This window comes from Somniosus microcephalus, chromosome 1 (assembly GCF_052327205.1).
Source record: "Somniosus microcephalus isolate GS21.2 chromosome 1, FLI_Smic_1.0, whole genome shotgun sequence".
In the NCBI taxonomy this organism is placed as follows: Eukaryota; Metazoa; Chordata; class Chondrichthyes; order Squaliformes; family Somniosidae; genus Somniosus; species Somniosus microcephalus.
The window spans coordinates 272,081,109-272,103,276 of record NC_140987.1 but is presented as its reverse complement, the minus strand read 5'-3'; the positions used below and the strand labels follow the sequence as shown (position 1 = coordinate 272,103,276).

General features: G+C 49.1%; 1 protein-coding gene across 1 annotated transcript in view; it reads left to right on the top strand.

Annotated features, from left to right (window-relative positions):
- Positions 1 to 22,168, top strand: part of LOC147124799 (phospholipid-transporting ATPase ABCA1-like) — a 182,355-nt gene that overhangs the window by 158,582 nt on the left and 1,605 nt on the right. Inside the window, exons 48-49 of the mRNA XM_085993395.1 lie at positions 15,080 to 15,172; positions 21,528 to 21,771. Coding sequence (XP_085849521.1) covers positions 15,080 to 15,172; positions 21,528 to 21,771 — 337 coding nt within the window. The remainder of the gene's footprint in view (positions 1 to 15,079; positions 15,173 to 21,527; positions 21,772 to 22,168) is intronic.

Sequence of the window (22,168 nt, the reverse complement as noted above, 5' to 3'; positions counted from 1 at the left end):
GATGTAGAATAGACAGTGAAGGTGGCGGTGACTGTGTACCGCAAAATTTTGTTTCACTATCACTGGCTTTCAATACCTGAACGAGGCACTGTCTTGCTGGATTCTATTTTAAGCCTTACTCATACAGTTTCCCTTTTATCGCCCAGCATGAAACAATTAATTACTTTCATACACAGTCCAGTTACAAAGAAAATTGTAAGTTTTTAACAATAAAAAAATAAATCTTTCAAAGCAGCACTGCACTAATGAAGGGAGTTGCACACTCCAACGTCTCCACTCGGAGCTTGGAAGATCGAGACTTTCACAACTTAGTGACCCTGTTCGGATACTTACTTGAGGTTTTGTTATCAAAACCGATGCGGGCAGCAGAAAAGTTTGTAATGTAGGAAGAACGGAGTTTATACCTGATTGTAAAACAGAGCCTGGAATTTGTGATGGAGAAATAGGGAATAACCGGGATTGTAAAGATATCACACTTGAACGAGTTGCGAACAGCTGCTTGAACAGCCCGAAATAATCAGTGTGCTTAATATGGTTTATTGTAATTGGCGGCTGTGGTAATGTCAAATAGTTAGCACCAGTTGCCCACTATCTAATTTTACAGCCCAGAAACAGGCCATTCGGCCCAACTGGTCTATGCCAGTGTTTATGCTCCACACGAGCCTCCGCCCACCCCTCTTCATCTCACCCTATCAGCATAACCTTCTCTTCCTTTCTCCCTCATGTGTTTAACTAGCTTCTCCTTGAATGCATCTCTACTATTCGCCTCAACCACTCCCTGTGGTAGTGAATTCGACAGGCGGCTGTCCAGGATAAGTGTGGACAGTGTAAGTGATGGGGACTTTAGTTATTTACCATTAGTGTAGCATCACTTTCACAAAGCAATACCGATTTTAAAAAAATACAATGAGCAGAACCATTTTCAGACATTAAATATTCCTCACAGTGCCAACATTTCCCATATCTGCATTCTGCTCCCTAATGAAACATTGCATTGGAATTACGATAAAAAAGTGCTGTTAATTGCCCCTGACTGATCATAAATCAATGTTTTATATTCTATTGTATAACTCTTCAATACAGTGACCAAAACCTAGAGAAATGGGAGGTTTTCACGGGACCATGGGGAGAGTAAGCGTATATGGAGGAATTTTATATAACAGAGCCGAGAGTGGGAGAGGCTGATGTAAACAGAGCCGAGAGCGAGAGAGGCTGATTTAAACAGAGCCGAGAGCGGGAGAGGCTGATTTAAACAGAGCCAAGAGCGGGAGAGGCTGATTTAAACAGAGCCGAGAGCGGGAGAGGCTGATTTAAACAGAGCCGAGAACGGGAGAGACTGATTTAAACAGAGCCGAGAGCTGGAGAGGCTGATTTAAACAGAGCCCAGAGTGGGAGAGGCTGATTTAAACAGAGCCGAGAGCGGGAGAGGCTGATTTAAACAGAGCCGAGAGCGGGAGAGGCTGATTTAAACAGAGCCGAGAGCGAGAGAGGCTGATTTAAACAGAGCCGAGAGCGGGAGAGGCTGATTTAAACAGAGCCGAGAGCGGGAGAGGCTGATTTAAACAGAGCCGAGAGCGGGAGAGGCTGATTTAAACAGAGCCGAGAGCGGGAGAGGCTGATTTAAACAGAGCCGAGAGCGAGAGAGGCTGATTTAAACAGAGCCGAGAGCGGGAGAGGCTGATTTAAACAGAGCCCAGAGTGGGAGAGGCTGATTTAAACAGAGCGCCGAGAGCGGGAGAGGCTGATTTAAACAGAGCCGAGAGCGGGAGAGGCTGATTTAAACAGAGCGCCGAGAGCGGGAGAGGCTGATTTAAATAGAGCCGAGAGCGGGAGAGGCTGATTTAAACAGAGCCGAGAGCGGGAGAGGCTGATTTAAACAGAGCCGAGAGCGGGAGAGGCTGATTTAAACAGAGCCGAGAGCGGGAGAGACGGATTTAAACATAGCCGAGAGCGGGAGAGGCTGATTTTAAACAGAGCCCAGAGCGGGAGAGGCTGATTTAAACAGCCGAGAGCGGGAGAGGCTGATTTAAACAGAGCCCAGAGCGTGAGAGGCTGATTTAAACAGAGCCGAGAGCGGGAGAGACGGATTTAAACAGAGCCCAGAGCGGGAGAGGCTGATTTAAACAGAGCCGAGAGCGGGAGAGGCTGATTTAAACAGAGCCGAGAGCGGGAGAGGCTGATTTAAACAGAGCCCACAGCGGGAGAGGCCGATTTAAACAGAGCCGAGAGCGGGAGAGACGGATTTAAACAGAGCCCAGAGCGGGAGAGGCTGATTTAAACAGAGCCCAGAGCGGGAGAGGCTGATTTAAACAGAGCCCAGAACGGGAGAGGCTGATTTAAACAGAGCCCAGAGCGGGAGAGGCTGATTTAAACAGAGCCCAGAGCGGGAGAGGCTGATTTAAACAGAGCCCAGAACGGGAGAGGCTGATTTAAACAGAGCCCAGAACGGGAGAGGCTGATTTAAACAGAGCCCAGAGCGGGAGAGGCTGATTTAAACCGAGCCGAGAGCGGGAGAGGCTGATTTAAACAGAGCCGAGAGCGGGAGAGGCTGATTTAAACAGAGCCGAGAGCGGGAGAGGCTGATTTAAACAGAGCCGAGAGCGGGAGAGGCTGATTTAAACAGAGCCGAGAGCGGGAGAGGCTGATTTAAACAGAGCCCAGAACGGGAGAGGCTGATTTAAACAGAGCCGAGAGCGGGAGAGGCTGATTTAAACAGAGCCCAGAACGGGAGAGGCTGATTTAAACAGAGCCCAGAACGGGAGAGGCTGATTTAAACAGAGCCGAGAGCGGGAGAGGCTGATTTAAACAGAGCCGAGAGCGGGAGAGGCTGATTTAAACAGAGCCGAGAGCGGGAGAGGCTGATTTAAACAGATCCGAGAGCGGGAGAGGCTGATTTAAACAGATCCGAGAGTGGGAGAGGCTGATTTAAACAGAGCCGAGAGCGGGAGAGGCTGATTTAAACAGAGCCGAGAGCGGGAGAGGCGGATTTAAACAGAGCCGAGAGCGGGAGAGGCTGATTTAAACAGAGCGCCGAGAGCGAAAGAGGCTGATTTAAACAGCGCCGAGAGCGGGAGAGGCTGATTTAAACAGAGCCGAGAGCGGGAGAGGCTGATTTAAACAGATCCGAGAGCGGGAGAGGCTGATTTAAACAGATCCGAGAGCGGGAGAGGCTGATTTAAACAGAGCCGAGAGCGGGAGAGGCTGATTTAAACAGAGCCGAGAGCGGGAGAGGCGGATTTAAACAGAGCCAAGTGATGTGCCTCAATAATCCCGAGACTCGAAGGTAACAGAACAAAACAAGGCTTTTATTAACTTAGAACGTAACACGTAAGAGAGAGAGATGTCTTCCTTCTGGAGACTGAGGCCAGACTGAGCTAGCTTACAAACGAGGCCAGGTATGGGCGGAGCCCTACACACAGCACATTCCAGCACATTCCAGTATACAATACAGCACATTCCAGTACACAATACAATGAGGTCTGGGGGAAGGGAAATGACACTGAAACCGATCTCAGCCACAGGCAGTGATGAATGGAAATATTTCATCACATTCACCCCTTCTATAGATTTAGTCTGTTCGGGGGTTTGATAGTCCTCTGCGACCGACGTGGCTGTTGCGGTGCCGCGGGTGTCAGCTGGGTGTCCCCGGTAGCCTCCTGGGTCTCTGCCGGGGGTGCCGCCAGGGTTGTTGAAGGGGTAGTTGGTGGGGGTGCCGTTGGTCGGTGTTCTTCCGGGGGTGATGAAAGAGTAGTGGGTGGTAAGAGTTGCTGTGATCGTCGTTGCCGCTATTGCCGTGGTTGTTGTCGATGCCGGCTGGGGCGACGTCTTTTATGGACACGGTGTCCTCCCTTCCGTCGGCGTGCCGGACATATGCGTATTGGGGGTTGGCGTGGAGTAGGTGTACTGGCTCCACGAGAGGGTCCGTCTTGTGGCCCCTCACATGCCTTCGCACGAGTACCGGACCTGGGGTGGAGAGCCATGACGGCATGGATACGCCTGAGGTGGATTTCCGGGGAAAGACAAACATTCGTTCATGAGGCGTGGTATTAGTGGCCGTACACAATAGCGACCGTATCGAATGGAGCACATCCGAGAGGACTTCCTGCCAGCGGGAGATAGGGAGGCCCTTGGTCCTTAGAGCTAGAGTGACTGCTTTCCATACTGTCCCATTCTCCCGCTCCACTTGGCCGTTACCCCGGGGGTTGTAGCTGGTGGTACGGCTCGTGGCGATCCCCCTGGACAGCATGTACTGGCGTAGCTCGTCACTCATGAAGGACGCCCCCCTATCCGTATGGATGTAGCTCGGCATACCGAACAGGCAGAACAGGCTGTTGAGGCATTTAATGACCGTGGCGCTGGTCATGTCTGGGCAGGGGAAGGCGAATGGGAACCGGGAGTATTCGTCCACAATGTTCAGGAAGTAAACATTGCGGTCGACGGACGGGAGGGGGCCCTTGAAATCTAAGCTGAGCCGCTCAAAGGGCCGTGTAGCTTTGATTAAGTGGGCTCTATCTGGGCGGTAGAACCGAGGCTTGCACTCAGCGCAAGTGCGGCAGTTCCTGGTCAGGGACCGAACTTCCTCAATCGAGTAGGGTAAGTTACGGGACTTTATGAAGTGGAACAGCCGCGTGACCCCTGGGTGGCAGAGGTCGTTGTGGAGGGTCTGTAGCCGATCCCCGGTGGCGCTGGCACACATCCCTCGTGAGAGGGCGTCAGGGGATTCGTTAAGGGCCCCTGGCCGGTAAATGATGTCGTACTCGAAGGTGGAGAGCTCGATCCGCCACCTAAGAATCTTATCATTTTTAATCTTCCCCCTCTGTTTATTATTGAACATAAACGCTACCGACCGCTGGTCGGTAAGTAGGGTGAAGCGTTTGCCGGCTAGGTAGTGGCGCCAGTGGCGCACTGCGGAAGAAAGCTACGGGCCGCCCCGCCTGGTTGAGAGTGGCCGCCAAGGCGAAGTCAGACGCATCACTTTCCACTTGAAATGGAGTGTTCTCGTCCACTGCCTGTAGCGTGGCCCGCTCAATATCCTGCTTAATGCTTTTGAAGGCGGCGTGGGCCTCAGCAGAGAGCGGGAAAGAGGATGCTTTCAAGAGGGGGCGGGCTTTGTCGGAGTAGTTGGGGACCCATTGGGAATAATAAGAAAATAACCCCAGGCATCTTTTCAGGGCTTTGGGAGTGTTGGGCAGGGGCAGCTCCCGTAGGGGGCGCAATCGGTCGGGGTCTGGTCCGATTTCCCCATTCTCCACCACGCTGCCTAGTATGCAGAGGCGCGTGGTGTTGTAAACGCACTTGTCCTCGTTGTAGGTGAGGTTGAGTTTTTGTGCGGTTTTCAGGAACCTCTCGAGGTTCGAGTCGTGATCCTGCTGGTTGTGACCGCAGATGGTGACGTTGTCGAGGTAGGGGAAGGTTGCCTGCAAGTGGTGGTCATCGACCATGCGGTCCATCTCCCTCTGGAAGACCGAGACCCCATTCGTCACCCCAAAGGGGACTCTGAGGAATTGGTAGAGGCGTCCGTTCGCCTCGAAGGTGGTGTACGGGCGGTCCTCTGGTCTGATAGGGAGCTGGTGGTACGCTGACTTGAGGTCGATGGTGGAGAACACCCGGTATTGGGCGATTTGGTTCACCATTTCTGATATGCGGGGTAGCGGGTAGGCGTCTAGTAGGGTGTACCTGTTGATCGTTTGACTATAGTCGATCACCATCCGTTTCTTCTCGCTACCCCTTACCACTACCACTTGGGCGCGCCACGGGCTGTTGCTGCGTTCAATAATGCGCTCTTTCAGGAGCCTGTCTACCTCGGTCGCGATAAACCGCCTGTCCTCCCAGCTGTACCTCCTGCTTTTGGTCGCTATTGGCCGGCAGTTAGGGGTAAGGTTCGCGAATAGCGAAGGCGGCTTTACCTTCAGGGTAGCCAGACCGCACACTGTGAGGGGCGGCTGGGACCCACCGTACTTGAGCGTGATGCTTTGGTGGTTGCACTGGAAATCCAGGCCCAAGATCACGCTCGCACATAGGTTCTTCATGATTAATACTTTAAAATTATCATATACAGTTCCGTTAACGCACAATTGTACCGTGCAGTAACCCAGAATGGTCGATGTCTGGGTTTTGTCAGCCATAGAGATGGTACCCTGAGTAGGGACCACCTTTAGGGAGAGTTGTTGTGCCAGTTCTGGGTGGATAAAGCTCTCCGTGCTTCCACTGTCAATTAAGCATTTAACCCGGCACCCGTTTACCTCGATGTCCACCATTGATCTGGATAGCGGGTGCGGCCTGGTCTGGTCCACTGTGACCGATGCCACTGTAGGGCCCTGATCGATACAAGATGGGGTCCACGCTGTCTGCTCACAAGATGGCGGACCCCACGAGGTCGGGCAAGATGGCGTCCAAGATGGCCGCTCCCACGGCGCACACGCGGCGGTGGCAGGTTTTCCGGCGGTTGGTTTTCCGGCGGGGTTCCCTCTGCACACCTTCCCGAAGTGCCCCTTCTTACCGCACTTAAAGCAGGTGGTGCCTTTCGCCGGGCACAGGTTTCTGGTGTGCTTTGGCTGCCCGCAGAAGTAGCAGTTGGGTCCCTGACACGTCGCGGCTGTTGTAGGGCTTCTGGGGGGAGAGCGGGGCCCAGCCGGTGTCGGGCTGTCGGGCGGGGAAGATGCCTTCCAAGATGGCAGCGCCCTCGGTGCACACGTGGTGGCGTGGACGGCGCGGGCTGAAGAGTAGGCGTCCGAGTTTCTCTGGGCCACATCCAGGGATCGCGCAGTGTCCGCAGCCTGTTTCAGGTCCAACCCCGTTTTTTCCAGCAGTCTTTGCCGGATGTAAGTGGAGCTGAGGCCTGTGATGAAGGCATCGCGAACAAGCTCGTCAGTGTACACCGCGGCTTTTACATCTCGGCACTTGCAGTCTTTGCCAAGCATTTTCAGGGTGCTTAGGAACTCCTCCACCAATTTCCCAGGCCGCTGTGCGCGGGTGGCGAGCAGGTGCCTAGCATACACCTCATTCGTAGGCTGCTGGTAATGCGCCTTTAAGATGTCGCAGGCGGCCAGGTACGTCTCGGCGTCTTGGATGAGGGGGTAAACCCGGTGGCTTACCCAATTCCGCAGAATTCCGAGTCTCATCCTTGCAGCGTCTGTAGCGTCTTTGACGGCTGCGGAATTGTCCAGGAAGAATTCCATACACTCAAACCAGTGTCCGAAGCGTGCTGATGCGTCCGGAGCATGTTGATCCAAATCCAAACGTTCGGGTTTCAGGAGTTGATCCATAGTGTTGAAAAAATAAGTTAATAAAATTGATGTGCCTCAATAATTCCGAGACTCGAAGGTAGCAGAACAAAACAAGGCTTTTATTAACTTAGAACGAAACACGTAAGCGAGAGAGATGTCGTCCTTCTGGAGATTGGGGCTAGACTGAAGCTAGCTTACAAACGGGGCCAGGTATGGGCGGAGCCCTACACACAGCACATTCCAGCACATTCCAGTATACAATACAGCACATTCCAGTACACAATACAATGAGGTCTGGGGGAAGGGAAATGACACTGAAACCGATCTCAGTCACAGGCAGTGATGAATGGAAATATTTCATCACACCGAGAGCGGGAGAGGCTGATTTAAACAGAGCCGAGAGCGAGAGAGGCTGATTTAAACAGAGCCCAGAGCGGGAGAGGCTGATTTAAACAGAGCCCAGAGCGGGAGAGGCTGATTTAAACAGAGCCGAGAGCGGGAGAGGCTGATTTAAACAGAGCCGAGAGCTGGAGAGGCTGATTTAAACAGAGCCGAGAGCAGGAGAGGCTGATTTAAACAGAGCCGAGAGCGGGAGAGGCTGATTTAAACAGAGCCCAGAGCGGGAGAGGCTGATTTAAACAGAGCCGAGAGCGGGAGAGGCTGATTTAAACAGAGCCGAGAGTGAGAGAGGCTGATTTAAACAGAGCCGAGAGTGAGAGAGGCTGATTTAAACAGAGCCCAGAGCGGGAGAGGCTGATTTAAACAGAGCCGAGAGCAGGAGAGGCTGATTTAAACAGAGCCGAGAGCGAGAGAGGCTGATTTAAACAGAGCCGAGAGTGAGAGAGGCTGATTTAAACAGAGCCCAGAGCGGGAGAGGCTGATTTAAACAGAGCCGAGAGTGGGAGAGGCTGATTTAAACAGAGCCGAGAGCGAGAGAGGCTGATTTAAACAGAGCCCAGAGCGGGAGAGGCTGATTTAAACAGAGCCCAGAGCGGGAGAGGCTGATTTAAACCGAGCCGAGAGCGGGAGAGGCTGATTTAAACCGAGCCGAGAGCGGGAGAGGCTGATTTAAACAGAGCCGAGAGCGAGAGAGGCTGATTTAAACAGAGCTGAGAGCGGGAGAGGCTGATTTAAACAGAGCCGAGAGCGGGAGAGGCTGATTTAAACAGAGCCGAGAGCGGGAGAGGCTGATTTAAACAGTGCCGAGAGCGGGAGAGGCTGATTTAAACAGAGCCCAGAGCGGGAGAGGCTGATTTAAACCGAGCCGAGAGCGGGAGAGGCTGATTTAAACCGAGCCGAGAGCGGGAGAGGCTGATTTAAACAGAGCCGAGAGCGGGAGAGGCTGATTTAAACAGAGCCGAGAGCGGGAGAGGCTGATTTAAACAGAGCCGAGAGCGGGAGAGGCTGATTTAAACAGAGCCGAGAGCGGGAGAGGCTGATTTAAACAGAGCCCAGAGCGGGAGAGGCTGATTTAAACCGAGCCGAGAGCGGGAGAGGCTGATTTAAACCGAGCCGAGAGCGGGAGAGGCTGATTTAAACAGAGCCGAGAGCGGGAGAGGCTGATTTAAACAGAGCCGAGAGTGTGAGAGGCTGATTTAAAAAGAGGGTGTCGGGAGCAGCAGAAGAGTAGTGAGTTTTTAAACTCACTTTCGCGGGCTTTTTCTCAAAGGCCAATCAATCTCACAGACCGGTGGCGGCGTTCCAGAGCCACGCCACAATTCAAAAAGTGACACGGGCAAGAGGAAGCAGCTGATTGGGTGAGTACGGCCAGGTGAGTATTTATACTACTTTATAGTTTGACAGTTAAGGTTAATAGTTTATAAAGTATCGAAGGTCATCATTTTTGTGGTTATAATTTCTAAGGTCTCTGTTGTGTATTGGGGAGTGCTAGTAACCAAGGGCCCTTGAGTATATCATTTAATTGTAGTGTAATTGGTGGTATTGATTTGATTTAAGTTCACTTAAATTAATTGAAGGGTAAGTCATGACAGCACAGCTCGGCCCCGTGGCATGCTCCTCCTGCACTATGTGGGAAATCAGGGACACTTCCTGTGTCCCTGATGACCATGTGTGCGGGAAGTGTATCCACCTGCAGCTACTGGCAGACCGCATTGCGGTGCTGGAGCTGCGAATGGATACATACTGGAGCATTTGTGATGCTGAGGACGTCGTGGTTATCACGTTTAATCAGTTGGTCACACCGCAGGTAAAGGCTGCACAGGCAGAAAGGGAATGGGTGACCATCAGGCAGAGTAGTAGGCGCAGGCAGGTAGTGCAGGGGTCCCCTGTGGCCATCCCCCTCTCAAACAGATATACCGCTTTGGATATTTTTGAGAGAGATGGCTTATCGGGGGAAGGCAGCAGCAGCCATCTTCCTGGCACCGTGGGTGGTTCTGCTGCACAGGACGGGAGGAAAAAGAATGGGAGAGCTATAGTAATAGGGGATTCTATTGTAAGGGGAATAGATAGGCATTGCTGCGGCCGCAAACGAGACTCCAGAATGGTATGTTGCCTCCCTGATGCAAGGGCCAAGGATGTCTCAGAGTGGCTGCAGAGCATTCTGGAGGGGGAGGGTGAACAGCCAGTTGTCGTGGTGCATATAGGTACCAACGATGTAGGTAAAAACTGGGATGAGGTCCTAAAAGCTGAATATAGGGAGTTAGGAGGTAAATTAAAAAATAGGACCTCAAAGGTAGTAATCTCAGGATTGCTGCCAGAGCCACGTGCTAGTCAGAGTAGAAATAGAAGGATATTTCAGATGAATACGTGGCTAGAGGAATGGTGCAAGGGGGATGGATTCAAATTCCTGGGACATTGGAAACGGTTCTGGGGGCGGTTGGACCAGTACAAATTGGACGGTTTGCACCTGGGCAGGACCGGGACTGATATCCTAGGGGGAGTGTTTGCTAGTGCTGTTAGGGAGGGTTTAAACTAAAATGGCAGGGGGTTGGGGACCTGTGCAGGGAGACAGAGGAAAGGGAAACAAGGATAGAAGCAAAAGACAGGAAGGAAAAAAGCAAAAGTGGCAGTCAGAAAAATCAAGGGTTTAAATCAAACACGGCCACAGTAAATAATAATTCTAAAAGGTCTAAGAGTGTTAAAAAAACAAGCCTGAAGGCTTTGCGTCTTAATGCGAGGAGCATTCGTAATAAGGTAGATGAATTAGCTGCGCAAATACATGTAAACGGATATGATATGATTGGGATTATGGAAACATGGCTCCAGGGTGACCAAGGCTGGGAACTCAACATTCAATATTCAGGAAAGACAGGCAAAAAGGAAAAAGAGGTGGGGTAGCATTGCTGGTTAGATGAGATTAACAAAATAGTAAGGAAGGATATTAGCTCTGATGATGCGGAATCTGTATGGGTAGAGCAGAGAAATGCCAAGGGGCAGAAAACATTAGTGGGAGTTGAATACAGACCCCCAAGCAATAATGCTGAGGTTTGGGATGGCATTAAACAGGAAATTAGAGACACGTGCAATAAGGGCACAGCAGTTATCATGTGTGACTTTAATCTACATATAGATTGGGCTAACCAAATTAGTAACAATACTATGGAGGAGGAATTCCTGGAGTGTATACGGGATGGTTTCTTGGACCAATATGTCGAGGAACCAACTAGAGATCAGGCCATCTTAGACTGGGTATTATGTAATGAGAAAGGATTAATTAGCAATCTTATTGTGCGAGGCCCCTTGGGGCGGAGCGATCATAATATGATAGAACTCTTCATTAAGATGGAGAGTGAAGTATTTGATTGAGACTAGGGTCCTGAATTTAAATAAAGGAAACTATGATGGTACGAGGCGCGAGTTGGCGAGGATGGATTGTGGAACATTACTTAAAGGGTTGACGGTGGATAGGCAATGGCAAACATTTAAAGAGCACATGGATGAACTACAGAATTTGTTCATCCCTGTTTGGCATAAAAATAAAACAAAAAGGTGACTCAACTGTGGCTAACAAGGGAAATTAGGGATAGCATAAGATCCAAGGAGAGGACATATAAATTGGCCAGAAAAAGCAGCAAACCTGAGGATTGTGAGCTGCTTAGGATTCAGCCAAGGAGGACGAAGGGATTAATTAAGAGGGGAAAATAGATTATGAGAGTAAGCTTGCAGGGAACATAAAAACTGACTGTAAAAGCTTCTGTAGATATGTGAAGAGAAAAAGATTGGTGAAGTCAAGCGTAGGTCCCTTGCAGTCAGAATCAGGGGAATTTATAATGGGGAACAAAGAAATGGCAGACCAATTAAATACATACTTTGGTTCTGTCTTTAAAAAGGAGGACACAAATAACCTCCCAGAGATGTCGGAGAACATAGGGTCTAATGAGAGGGAGGAACTGAATGAAATCAGTATTTGTAGGGAAAGGGTGTTAGGGAAATTGATGGGATCGAAGGCCAATAAATCCCCAGGGCCTGATAATCTACATCCTAGGGTACTTAAGGAATTGGCCCTAGAAATAGTTGATGCATTGCTGGTCATCTTCCAAAATTCTATAGACTGGCACAGTTCCCATGGATTGGAGGGTAGCTAATGTTACCCCACTATTCAGAAAAGGTGGTAGAGAGAAAACAGGGAATTATAGACTGGTAAGCCTGACATCGGTAGTGGGGAAAATGCTAGAGTCCATTATAAAAGATGTAATAGCAGAGCACTTGGAAAACAGTGACAGGATCGGACAAAGTCAACATGGATTTACAAAAGGTAAATCGTGCTTGACTAATCTACTGGAATTTTTTGAGGATGTAACTGGTAGATTAGATAAGGGAGAACCAGCGGATGTGGTGTATTTGGACTTCCAGAAGGCTTTCGATAAGGTCCCGCATAAGAGATTAGCGTGTAAAGTTAAAGCACATGGGATTGGGGGCAAGGTATTGACTTGGATAGAGAACTGGTTGGCAGACAGAGAGCAAAGAGTTGGAATAAACGGGTCTTTTTCCGAGTGGCAGGCAGTGACTAGTGGGGTACCGCAGGGATCGGTCCTAGGACCCCAGCTATTCACAATATATATAAATGATCTAGACAAGGGAACTAGATGTAATATCTCCAAGTTTGCAGACGACACAAAGCTGGGTGGGCGTGTGTGCTGTGAGGAGGATGCAGAGAAACTCCAGTATGATTTGGAGAGGTTGGGTGATTGCGCAGATGCATGGCTGATGCAGTATAATGTGGATAAATGCGAGGTTATCCACTTTGGTGGCAAAAACAGGAAGGCAGATTATTATCTGAATGGCAATAGATTGGGAGAAGGGGAAGTGCAACTAGACCTGGGCGTCCTTGTGCACCAGTCGCTGAAGGTAAGCATGCAGGTGCAGCAGGCGGTTAAGAAGGCAAATGGTATGTTGGCCTTCGTAGCGAGAGGATTCGAGTACAGGAACAAGGATGTCTTGCTGCAGTTGTACAGGGCCTTGGTGAGACCACGTCTTGAGTATTGTGTGCAGTTTTGGTCACCTTATCTGAGGAAGGATGTTCTTGCCATGGAGGGAGTGCAGCGAAGATTCACCAGACTGATACCTGGGATGGCAGGAATGACGTATGAGGAGAGATTGGGTCGATTGGGCTTATACTCGGTGGAGTTTAGAAGAATGAGAGGGGATCTCATTGAAACTTACAAAATTCTAACAGGACTAGACAGACTAGATGCAGGAAGGATGTTCCCGATGGCGGGGGAGTCCAGAACCAGGGGTCACAGTCTAAAGATAAGGGATAAGCTATTTAGGACAGAGATGAGGAGGAATTTCTTCACCCAGAGAGTGGTGAACCTGTGGAATTCTCTACCACAGAAGGCAGTTGAGGCCAATTCATTAAATATATTCAAGAAGGAGTTAAATATATTTCTTAAGGCTAAAGGGATCAAGGGATATGGGGAGAAAGCAGGGATAGGGTACTGAGTTTGGATGATCAGCCATGATCTCATTAAATGGTGGAGCAGGCTCGAGGGGCCGAATGGCCTACTCCTGCTCCTATCTTCCATGTCTATGTTTATATTATATATATATACATTTGTGTATATATATGTATGTGCGAACACACATATATGTATGTGTATACTGTATATCTGTAAATGTTATCAAATTTTAAGACTTTGAGGGGGAGAAATTCAGTATTGCCCCATTTGGGGCGCGATAATCGACTAGGCATAAAGTTTAGCGGCTGGCGCTAATTATCGCCTCTGACTGCAAACTTGTCTTTTATCGCCCCTGGAGGTAATTGGAGCGCTAAATCAGGCGCTACACACCTGTCTTAAGGCGCTAACGCCGAGGAGCGAGGCACTGACGAAGCTCATGTGATGTCAGTCAGCAATGGAACACAGACCTCTGGTGCCGGCCAGTTCTTAAAGGGGAGGGTTGATCTTGCTTTCCATCCACACCCTTCTCATTGCAGCCTTGAATCTAGGCCTGGAGAGACTGTACATCAAATTTGTTGGAAAGAGCAATGGAGAGGCCCAGGGAAAGAGCTCAGAGTGCAGCCCCCATATTCTCTTCTAAATCGATGCAAGGAAGATCAAATAAAAAAGAACCTGCAAAGTGCTGCTCAGTACCCAAAACTCCTCAACACAGCTTTGAATATCTCCTGCAGTCTCTCTCTCGCTCAGAATGCGTGGTGAAAAAATTTTGCCGAAAAAAAAGGCAGGAAGCGGTCGCCTTTAAATAGTGCTCCCCCAGTCCCTTCCCGACTGCAAAACGCTCCCCTCAACCTGTCGTTGCGAGCGGCAGGTGGTAAGACAGGGGGCGCCCTTCAGTATCTGGTCCGGGGCGTTGCACGATCGACTGACGTCACGATCTGCCGGCGCAGGAGATCGTGGCGGTAGTGTTTAGCGCCGCCGCAAAATGTCTCGTCAATTTTGTGAGCGGCGCAAACATCGCCGCGCACGGGTGCTAGTTGCTTTGTGCCCCATTAGCGCCCTCTTAAGGCGCTAACAGGAGGCGCAAGCCAACCAAATTTTTCCCCGAGTCCCTTTTCTAGCACTCAGGATAGAACTTTCAATGAACTGCAGCTTTGGCACAAAACCAGGTCATTCATGAGTGCATAACATTCACTCCAGTACTTGTATCAGTTCACGACACAATTCAAATTGATTTGCCTGTTGCAAATACCTCATATTTGACCCTGAAATGAGCTTCCGACCACATATCTGCACCATAACTAAGATCACCCCTGCCTCAGCTCATCTGCTGCTGAAACCCTCATCCATGCCATTGTTACCTCTAGACTTGACTATTCCAATGCACTCCTGGCTGGCCTCCCACATTCCACCCTATGTAAACTTGAGGTCATCTAAAATTCTGCTGCCCATGTTCTAACTCGCACCAAGTCCCGTTCACCCATCACCCCTGTGCTCGCTGACCTACTTTGGTTTCTGGTTAAGCAACACCTCGATTTAAAAATTCTCATCATTGTTTTCAAATCCCTCCATGACCTTGCCCCTCCCTAATTGTGTAATCTCCTCCAGCCCCACAACCCCCCGAGATATCTGCGCTCCTCTAATTCTGGCCACTTGAGCATCCCTGATTTTAATCACTCCACCATTGGTAGCCGTGCCTTCAACTGCCTTGGCCCTAAGCTCTGGAATTCCCTCCCTAAACCTCTCCACCTCTCTTTCCTCCTTTAAGACGCTCCTTAAAACCTACCTCTTTGACCAAGCTTTTGGTCATCTGCCCTAATTTCTCCTTATGTGGCTCGGTGTCAAATTTTGTTTGATAATGCTCCTGTGAAGTGCCTTGGGACGTTTTACTACATTAAAGCTGCTATAGAAATGTAAGTTGTTGTTGTTACAAAATCTAGAGCAGTGTTCACTTGGAATTTGCAAAGCTTGTGACCTTCAATGTTTGCTTCCCTGCAGTATGGAGGAGTGTGAGGCTCTGTGCACTCGGATGGCAATAATGGTGAACGGCAAATTCCGATGTCTGGGCAGTGTGCAGCACCTCAAGAACAGGTAAGGCCCCTCAGTAGCAGTCTCTGTCTCTTAACCCTGAAGCTGTCGTGTCTCGGGAAGGGAATCCTTTCTACTGCTAATGTTTGTTCGAAGTGTCACTTGTTGTTTACCAGTGGGGTCATCAAACTATTAGAAAATACGAAATATAAACTGAAAATGCTGGAAATACTCAGCAGGTCAGGCAGCATCTGTGGAGAAAGAAACAAAGTTAATGTTTCAGGTCGGTGACCTTTCGTCAGATCACTTGTATTAGAAAATATTTGTATCTTAAAAATTCTAAATGCTGAAATTAGGAGTATTGGAATGTCAAGGGAGCTTGGCTGTTGCTGTTAAGGTGTTTACATACAGAGTTTTCAGGTGGACTCTGAATGCCTACCCTGAAAATCCAATGGCTACATTTCCAAGTCTCCTGGCAAAGAAGGCTCACATGGAGAATTTCTCCTCAAACCGCATAGAGGTTTATTAAAACTGTAATGTAAATAATTACTTTGCAGTGTCAAATGCGGTAGCCTCTATATACAAATTCACTGGAGAAGACGCATCATTAGCACTATTTGTTGTGTATGTACCTTTAAGGGAATAACTGGTCTTAGACTGCAGTACCGGCAGTGACCACCCCTGTATAAAAGGCCCTAGCAGGCTTCTGTAGTTTCAGTTTCAAGCTGCCTCTTGTTCAATAAAGTACCTGTTAAACTGTCCTCCCGAAGTCCGTGTATTATTGAGGCGTGGACTTTACAGTGGCGACGAGTAAGTTCGAACTCACCTGCAGTGTGGCATCATCTCACGGGGATCTCGCCTGAAAGGAAGGTCCTGGAAGGTCGTAGTCTGAGCAACGGGCGTCGACCGAGGGCAACCGCCCAAAGAATCCATCGGTGTTTGGAGAATTGCGGGAGAGACTGTGGTTCCAGCGAATCGTGCTGGTAGCAGGTAGCGCGCTGACCCTTCCGGACTGCGGTGGGCTCAAGCTCGATCGAGCGGCTCTACAAATCGGGCCCCGCAGCGTCGCCGGGAAAAGAAAACAAGAGAGAGAGGGTGGAGCGCACAGGGTGCGGTTGGTGCTCAAGAACAGGGCAGCGGAGAGAAACTAAACGGGGGGGAAGGAAAGCGAGACGCGCCGAAGCTGCGGGTCGCCGCCATTACCCCGTAGAATGCTAGGAGCAGCGTGGCAGTAAGGGGAAGAAGCAAAAGCGCGGGAGGCGCCATTTTATCCCGTTGGGGAAGAAGCAAAAGCGCGGGAGGCGCCATTTTATTCCATTGGGGAAGAAGCAAAAGCGTGGGAGGCGCCATTTTAAATCGCCCAAGATGCCGAAAAGTGGCAGTATCACTGCTTTCGACAATGAGGTAGAAGACTGGACCACGTATGTGGAAAGAATTGAAGTGTACTGCAAGGCAAATGAGGTGGCTGATGGAAAGAGGGCGTCGGTATTATTAAATCTGATGGGTGCGAGTACGTACGGCCTATTGCGGAATTTAATTACCCCAGCTAAACCAATGGAGAAAAGTTTTGAGGAGATTGTTCATATCTTACAGGAACATCTAAGCCCTACACCACTGCTGATAGCAGAAAGATTCAAGTTCCATAAAAGAAACCAGCACAAAGATGAGAGCAATGCTGACTATCTTACGGAACTACGCAAGTTATCGAAGCACTGCCAGTTCGGAGCAGGACTGGCAGACACCTTACGGGATAAGTTTGTCTGCGGGCTCCAGAGTGAAGGAACCCAGAAACGACTACTTTCAAAAAAGGACCTGATGCTAGAACAGGCTTTCAGCGTGGCAGTATCCTATGAAGCAGCAGCACGGGGAGCTGCGGAAATACAACAGAAACCACAAGAATACAGCGCTAACGAAATGGCATATGGAGCTGAAAAGTGCTATCGCTGCGGCAGAACAACCCATTAGCAGAAGGACTGCTAGTTTAAAGACAAAATATGCAGGCAATGCGGGAAAATGGGACATATAGCAAGAGTCTGCAGGTCGGGAAAGACGACCAACACGACAAGAACTACTAAGGAACAGTACAGGAAAGTAAAGAAACTGACAGATAGTAGTTCAGAAGATCAGGAGAGTGATAAGGACTCCGGGAGCAGGCGACTAAGTTGTTTAAAGTTACACAACGGGATCGCAAAAGAAGATCACCGAACCATTTGGGTCACCCTCATGATAGCAGGGTCCCCAGTGAAGATGGAATTGGACACAGGATCAGCCCTAACTGTCATGAATCGATGAGACTATGAGCGGCTATTCTCACACGTACCCTTAAAGGACACGTCCATTGTATTGAAGACATACACGGGGCAAAAGGTCTACCCCAGAGGAAAAATAAGGGTGCCAGTTGAATATAACGGAAAGGAAACACAGAAACTATACATGTATATACTACGAGATGGAGGACCACCATTATTGGGACGTGAATGGATCCGAAGACTACAATTGGATTGGCATTCCATTCTGGCACTAACTGTGACTGACAAAAAAGATGATGACATCGCACCTGGACGTCTGTCACAAATTCTACCTGACGCGGAAGAGGTGTTCCAACAAGGACTTGGGACTCTAAAAGGAGTAAAGGCAACCATAAAGATTGAGGATAACGCAACCCCAACATTTTTCAAGGCCAGACCGGTGCCATACGCGATACGCCCAGCTGTGGAAGCTGAACTGGAGAGTCTGGAGCATTCGGGGGTGCTGTCTAAGGTGGACTGGAGCGAGTGGGCCACACCCATCGTTCCTGTAATGAAGAAAGCATTGAGCAGCACGCCTGGGGAGCCAAGGAAGGTTCGCATCTGTGGGGACTTCAAGGTGACTGTGAACCCAGTCCTGCACACAGTACAGTATCCGCTTCCGCGGATAGAAGATATTTTCTCCTCACTATCTGGAGGGAAACATTTTACAAAGGTTGACCTGGCTCAAGCGTATTTACAAATGGAGGTGGAAGAAGCATCTAGGAAATACCTCACGATAAACACTCACAAAGGCCTTTACCAGTACAATCGACTGGTATTTGGGGTAGCATCGGCCCCGGCTATGTGGCAGCGGGCAATGGAACAAGTCCTGCAAGGGATCCCGGGGACCCAGTGTTATTTGGACGACATCCTGGTTACGGGCGAAAATGACAATGAACACCTTGCCAACCTGGAACAGGTGCTCACGAGATTGCAGGAATATGGGCTACGAGCCAACCGCCCCAAATGCGAGTTCTTCAGGAGACAAATCTCGTATTGTGGCCACATGATTGATGAGGAAGGGTTGCATAAGTCGCCGGACAAGATTGAGGCTGTAGTCAAGGCTCCAGCACCAGAAAATGTGTCGCAACTGAGGTCGTTCCTCGGGTTGGTGAACTACTACCATAAGTTCTTGCCGAATTTATCTACAATTCTGCACCCACTGAATACCCTCCTTCAAACTGGTGTAACATGGAAATGGAGTGATGAGTGTAAGCGTGCCTTTCAGGAATGTAAATGCCAAATCACTTCAAAAGAAGTATTGGCCCATTACAACCCAACACTCCCGATTCGGTTGGCATGTGATGCGTCACCTTACGGCATTGGAGCGGTGCTGTCACACAAATTCCGTGACGGTTCAGAGAGGCCAATAGCCTTTGCATCGCGCTCGCTAACCTCAGCCGAGCATAACTACGCCCTGATTGACAGGGAGGCCCTCAGCCTGGTGTGGGGGGTGAAGAAGTTCAATCACTATCTGCACGGGCAGAAATTCACCCTACTGACTGATCATCAACCCCTGGTCTCAATTTTTAACCCAAAGAAGGGCGTTCCGGTGATAACGGCGCAACGGCTGCAAAGATGGTCACTTTTTCTAGGGGCACATCAGTATGACATAGAGTACAAAGGTACGAAACAACATGGAAATGCTGATGGGCTGTCATGCCTACCGTTTCCTACGGCGGAAGAAGCACCTGCAGTGGACCCGGTGGAAATATTCCATGCGACCATAGTCGAATGTTTGCCCGTTACAAACGCAAGTATTGAGAAGAAAACCCGAAATGCCCTGACACACTCTTGGGTCTATGATTTGACGGTGAATGGATGGCCAGCATATGGCGACTCACTGTTGCCAGCATTCTCGCCAAGGAGGGAACAGCTGTCAGTGTGCTGGGGAACCTTGATGTGTGGATCCCGAGTGGTAATTCCACCCAAGTTGAGAGATAGAGTACTCAATGAGCTTCACGAGGGTCATCTGGGAGGGGTAAAAATGAAGAGCCTAGCCAGGGCGTTTGTGTGGTGGCCGGGAATCGATAAAGAAATCGAGGATATGACCAAGAGATGCACAGGATGCCAGAAGGTCCAAAACGCTCCACCACAGGCCCCGCTACATCCATGGGAGTGGCCCTCATCTCCATGGCAACGGGTACACATTGATTTCGCTGGTCCATTTATGGACTCAATGTTTCTAATCGCTGTGGATGCCCATTCGAAATGGCCAGAGGTCATTAAAATGTCCTCCACCACCACGGAGAAAACTATTGCAGTCCTTAGGACCATCTTCGCCAGGAATGGGTTGCCAGAACAGATCTGTTCCGACAATGGCCCACAGTTTGTGTCTGAGGATTTCCGGAGGTTCCTGAAGAATAATGGGGTGAAACATTACACATCTGCCCCATATCATTCAGCCACAAATGGATTGGCTGAGAGGTTTGTTCAGACCTTTTAAAAAGGCCATAAAGGCAATGTATAATGATGACACACCACTGCAACACAAGGTGGATAACTTCCTGTTTTCTTACCGGAATGCGACACATGCAGTAACCAACCAAACTCCAGCCATACTGTTTTTCAACCGGAGACTAAGATGTCGCTTGGATTTGCTCAAACCAAACATAAGACGAGATGTTGAGGATAAGCAGTTCCAGCACATAAATGAGAAGCCAACCAGGAGCTTCAAGATAGGGCAACCAGTCTTGGCCCGCGATTACCGAACAGAAAAATGGCAGCCAGGCACGATATGCACACAGCAGGGACCACTAATGTACACAGTGGACGTTGGAGAGAGCATCGTGAGACGCCATGCTGACCAGATTCTAGAGTCACAGGAACAAGCCAAACCTGTACCACAAGCATGTGCACCTGGTAATGAGCCCGAAGTACAGATTGCGTCTACCTCAGAAGCAGGGGTATTGGAAGCTGACGAACCAACCAATGACAATGAGCCAGAATTGACTCCACCGCCAGAACAGGATACTCGAGAAAGGCGCTATCCAGTCCGGATCAGGAAGCCTCCTCAAAGACTGAACTTATAAATGACTATTTCAGTTGATGTATATATTACTGAGAAAATTGTAATTGTAATTAGTTATTATTTAGTTGTTAAATGAATGTTATGTACTGTTTATCTAAAAGGGGAGGAATTGTTGTGTATATACCTTTAAGGGAATAACTGGTCTTAGACTGCAGTACCGGCAGTGACCACCCCTGTATAAAAGGCCCTAGCAGGCTTCTGTAGTTTCAGTTTCAAGCTGCCTCTTGTTCAGTAAAGTACCTGTTAAACTGTTCTCCCGAAGTCCGCGTATTATTGAGGCGTGGACTTTACACTATTACAGGAGGATTTTGCATCTACATATTGGTGTTGGAAGTAGTGGAGATAGTGCATAGTTCAGAAAGGAAAGTACTATATGTCAAAGTCGGATGGCCAGGTGGTGAAGGATAGACTGCTAGAGCCTAGTTATCAATCGCTTACAAACCTTTATTTACAGAGACACACATTGCATACCATACATCCCCAAGATAAGCTTCTGCCACTTCCCAAGCCTGCTGCCATATATCGGACCATGAGCATCCCCACCACCTGAATACAATTAACAGCCAATTGATGTACACCACCGGAATACAATTAACACGATCAAACTGAGGGATGTTGGCGATGGAACATTTTTTTTTTGCATTTCAGCCATCCATTGTCAGCATGAAGCTTCTCAGGTCAGATATAGCACAGTTAAGATGCAGAGTAAAGCGCCCTCTTACATGCCCTGACAATGGGCCTTTCCTCAAACTTCAGGAGAGTATCCATTACTACTTTTTGAGGGAGATTCCCAATTTGGGCTACAGACCCATGTTGACTAATTTCACACAGAATCCTTAAACCCAACAAACAGGAAATTTCCGCAGACCAGTCTGTGCTGGATTTGAACCCAGGTTCCTGAGGCTAGGGTCTAAGCCACTGCACCACCTCATACATTGCTTTAATGAGAGTCACCATTTGTACATGACTTCCACTCGGAAGAATACACAAAACCAAGTGTTCAAACGTTAAATCATAAAGTTACAGGTATGTAAATTGTACTGAAATTCCACAGCAACTAATTCATTAACTAAAACTGTTAACTTTCCCTTCTTGGCAGGTTTGGAGATGGATATACGATAATCGTGCGGATAGCTGGTCCAAACCCAGACCTGACTCCCATGGTGGAGTTCTTTAAGCGGGCTTTTCCTGGCAGCATTCTCAAAGAGAAACACCGCAGCATGCTCCAGTACCAGCTGCCTTCCTACCAGTCCTCCTTATCGAGGATCTTTAGTATTCTCTCCAACAACAAGGAGAAACTTCAAATTGAGGACTACTCCGTTTCACAAACCACACTAGACCAAGTAGGTGCTTGTTTCTTTTGTTAATTGAGTCTTAAGGAAATACTTGCATGTTATGGCTGACCTACAGTGGCTCCTGGTCCAGAAACGCTTTAAATTCAAACTTCTTATCTTTATGTTCAAATCCCTCCATGACCTCGCCCCTCCCTATCTCTGCAACTTCCTCCAGTCCTACAACCCTCTGAGAACTCTGCGCTGCTCCAATTCTGTCCTCTTGCGCATCCCCAAGTTTAATTGCGCCACAATTAGCAGCCATGCCCCCAGCTGCCTAGGCCCTAAGCCTCTTCGCCTCTCTATCCTCCTTTCAGACACTTCTTAAAACCTCCCTCTTTGACCCAACTTTTGGTCACCTGTCGTAATATCTCCTTATGTGGCCCAGTGTCAAATTTGATGTTATTAC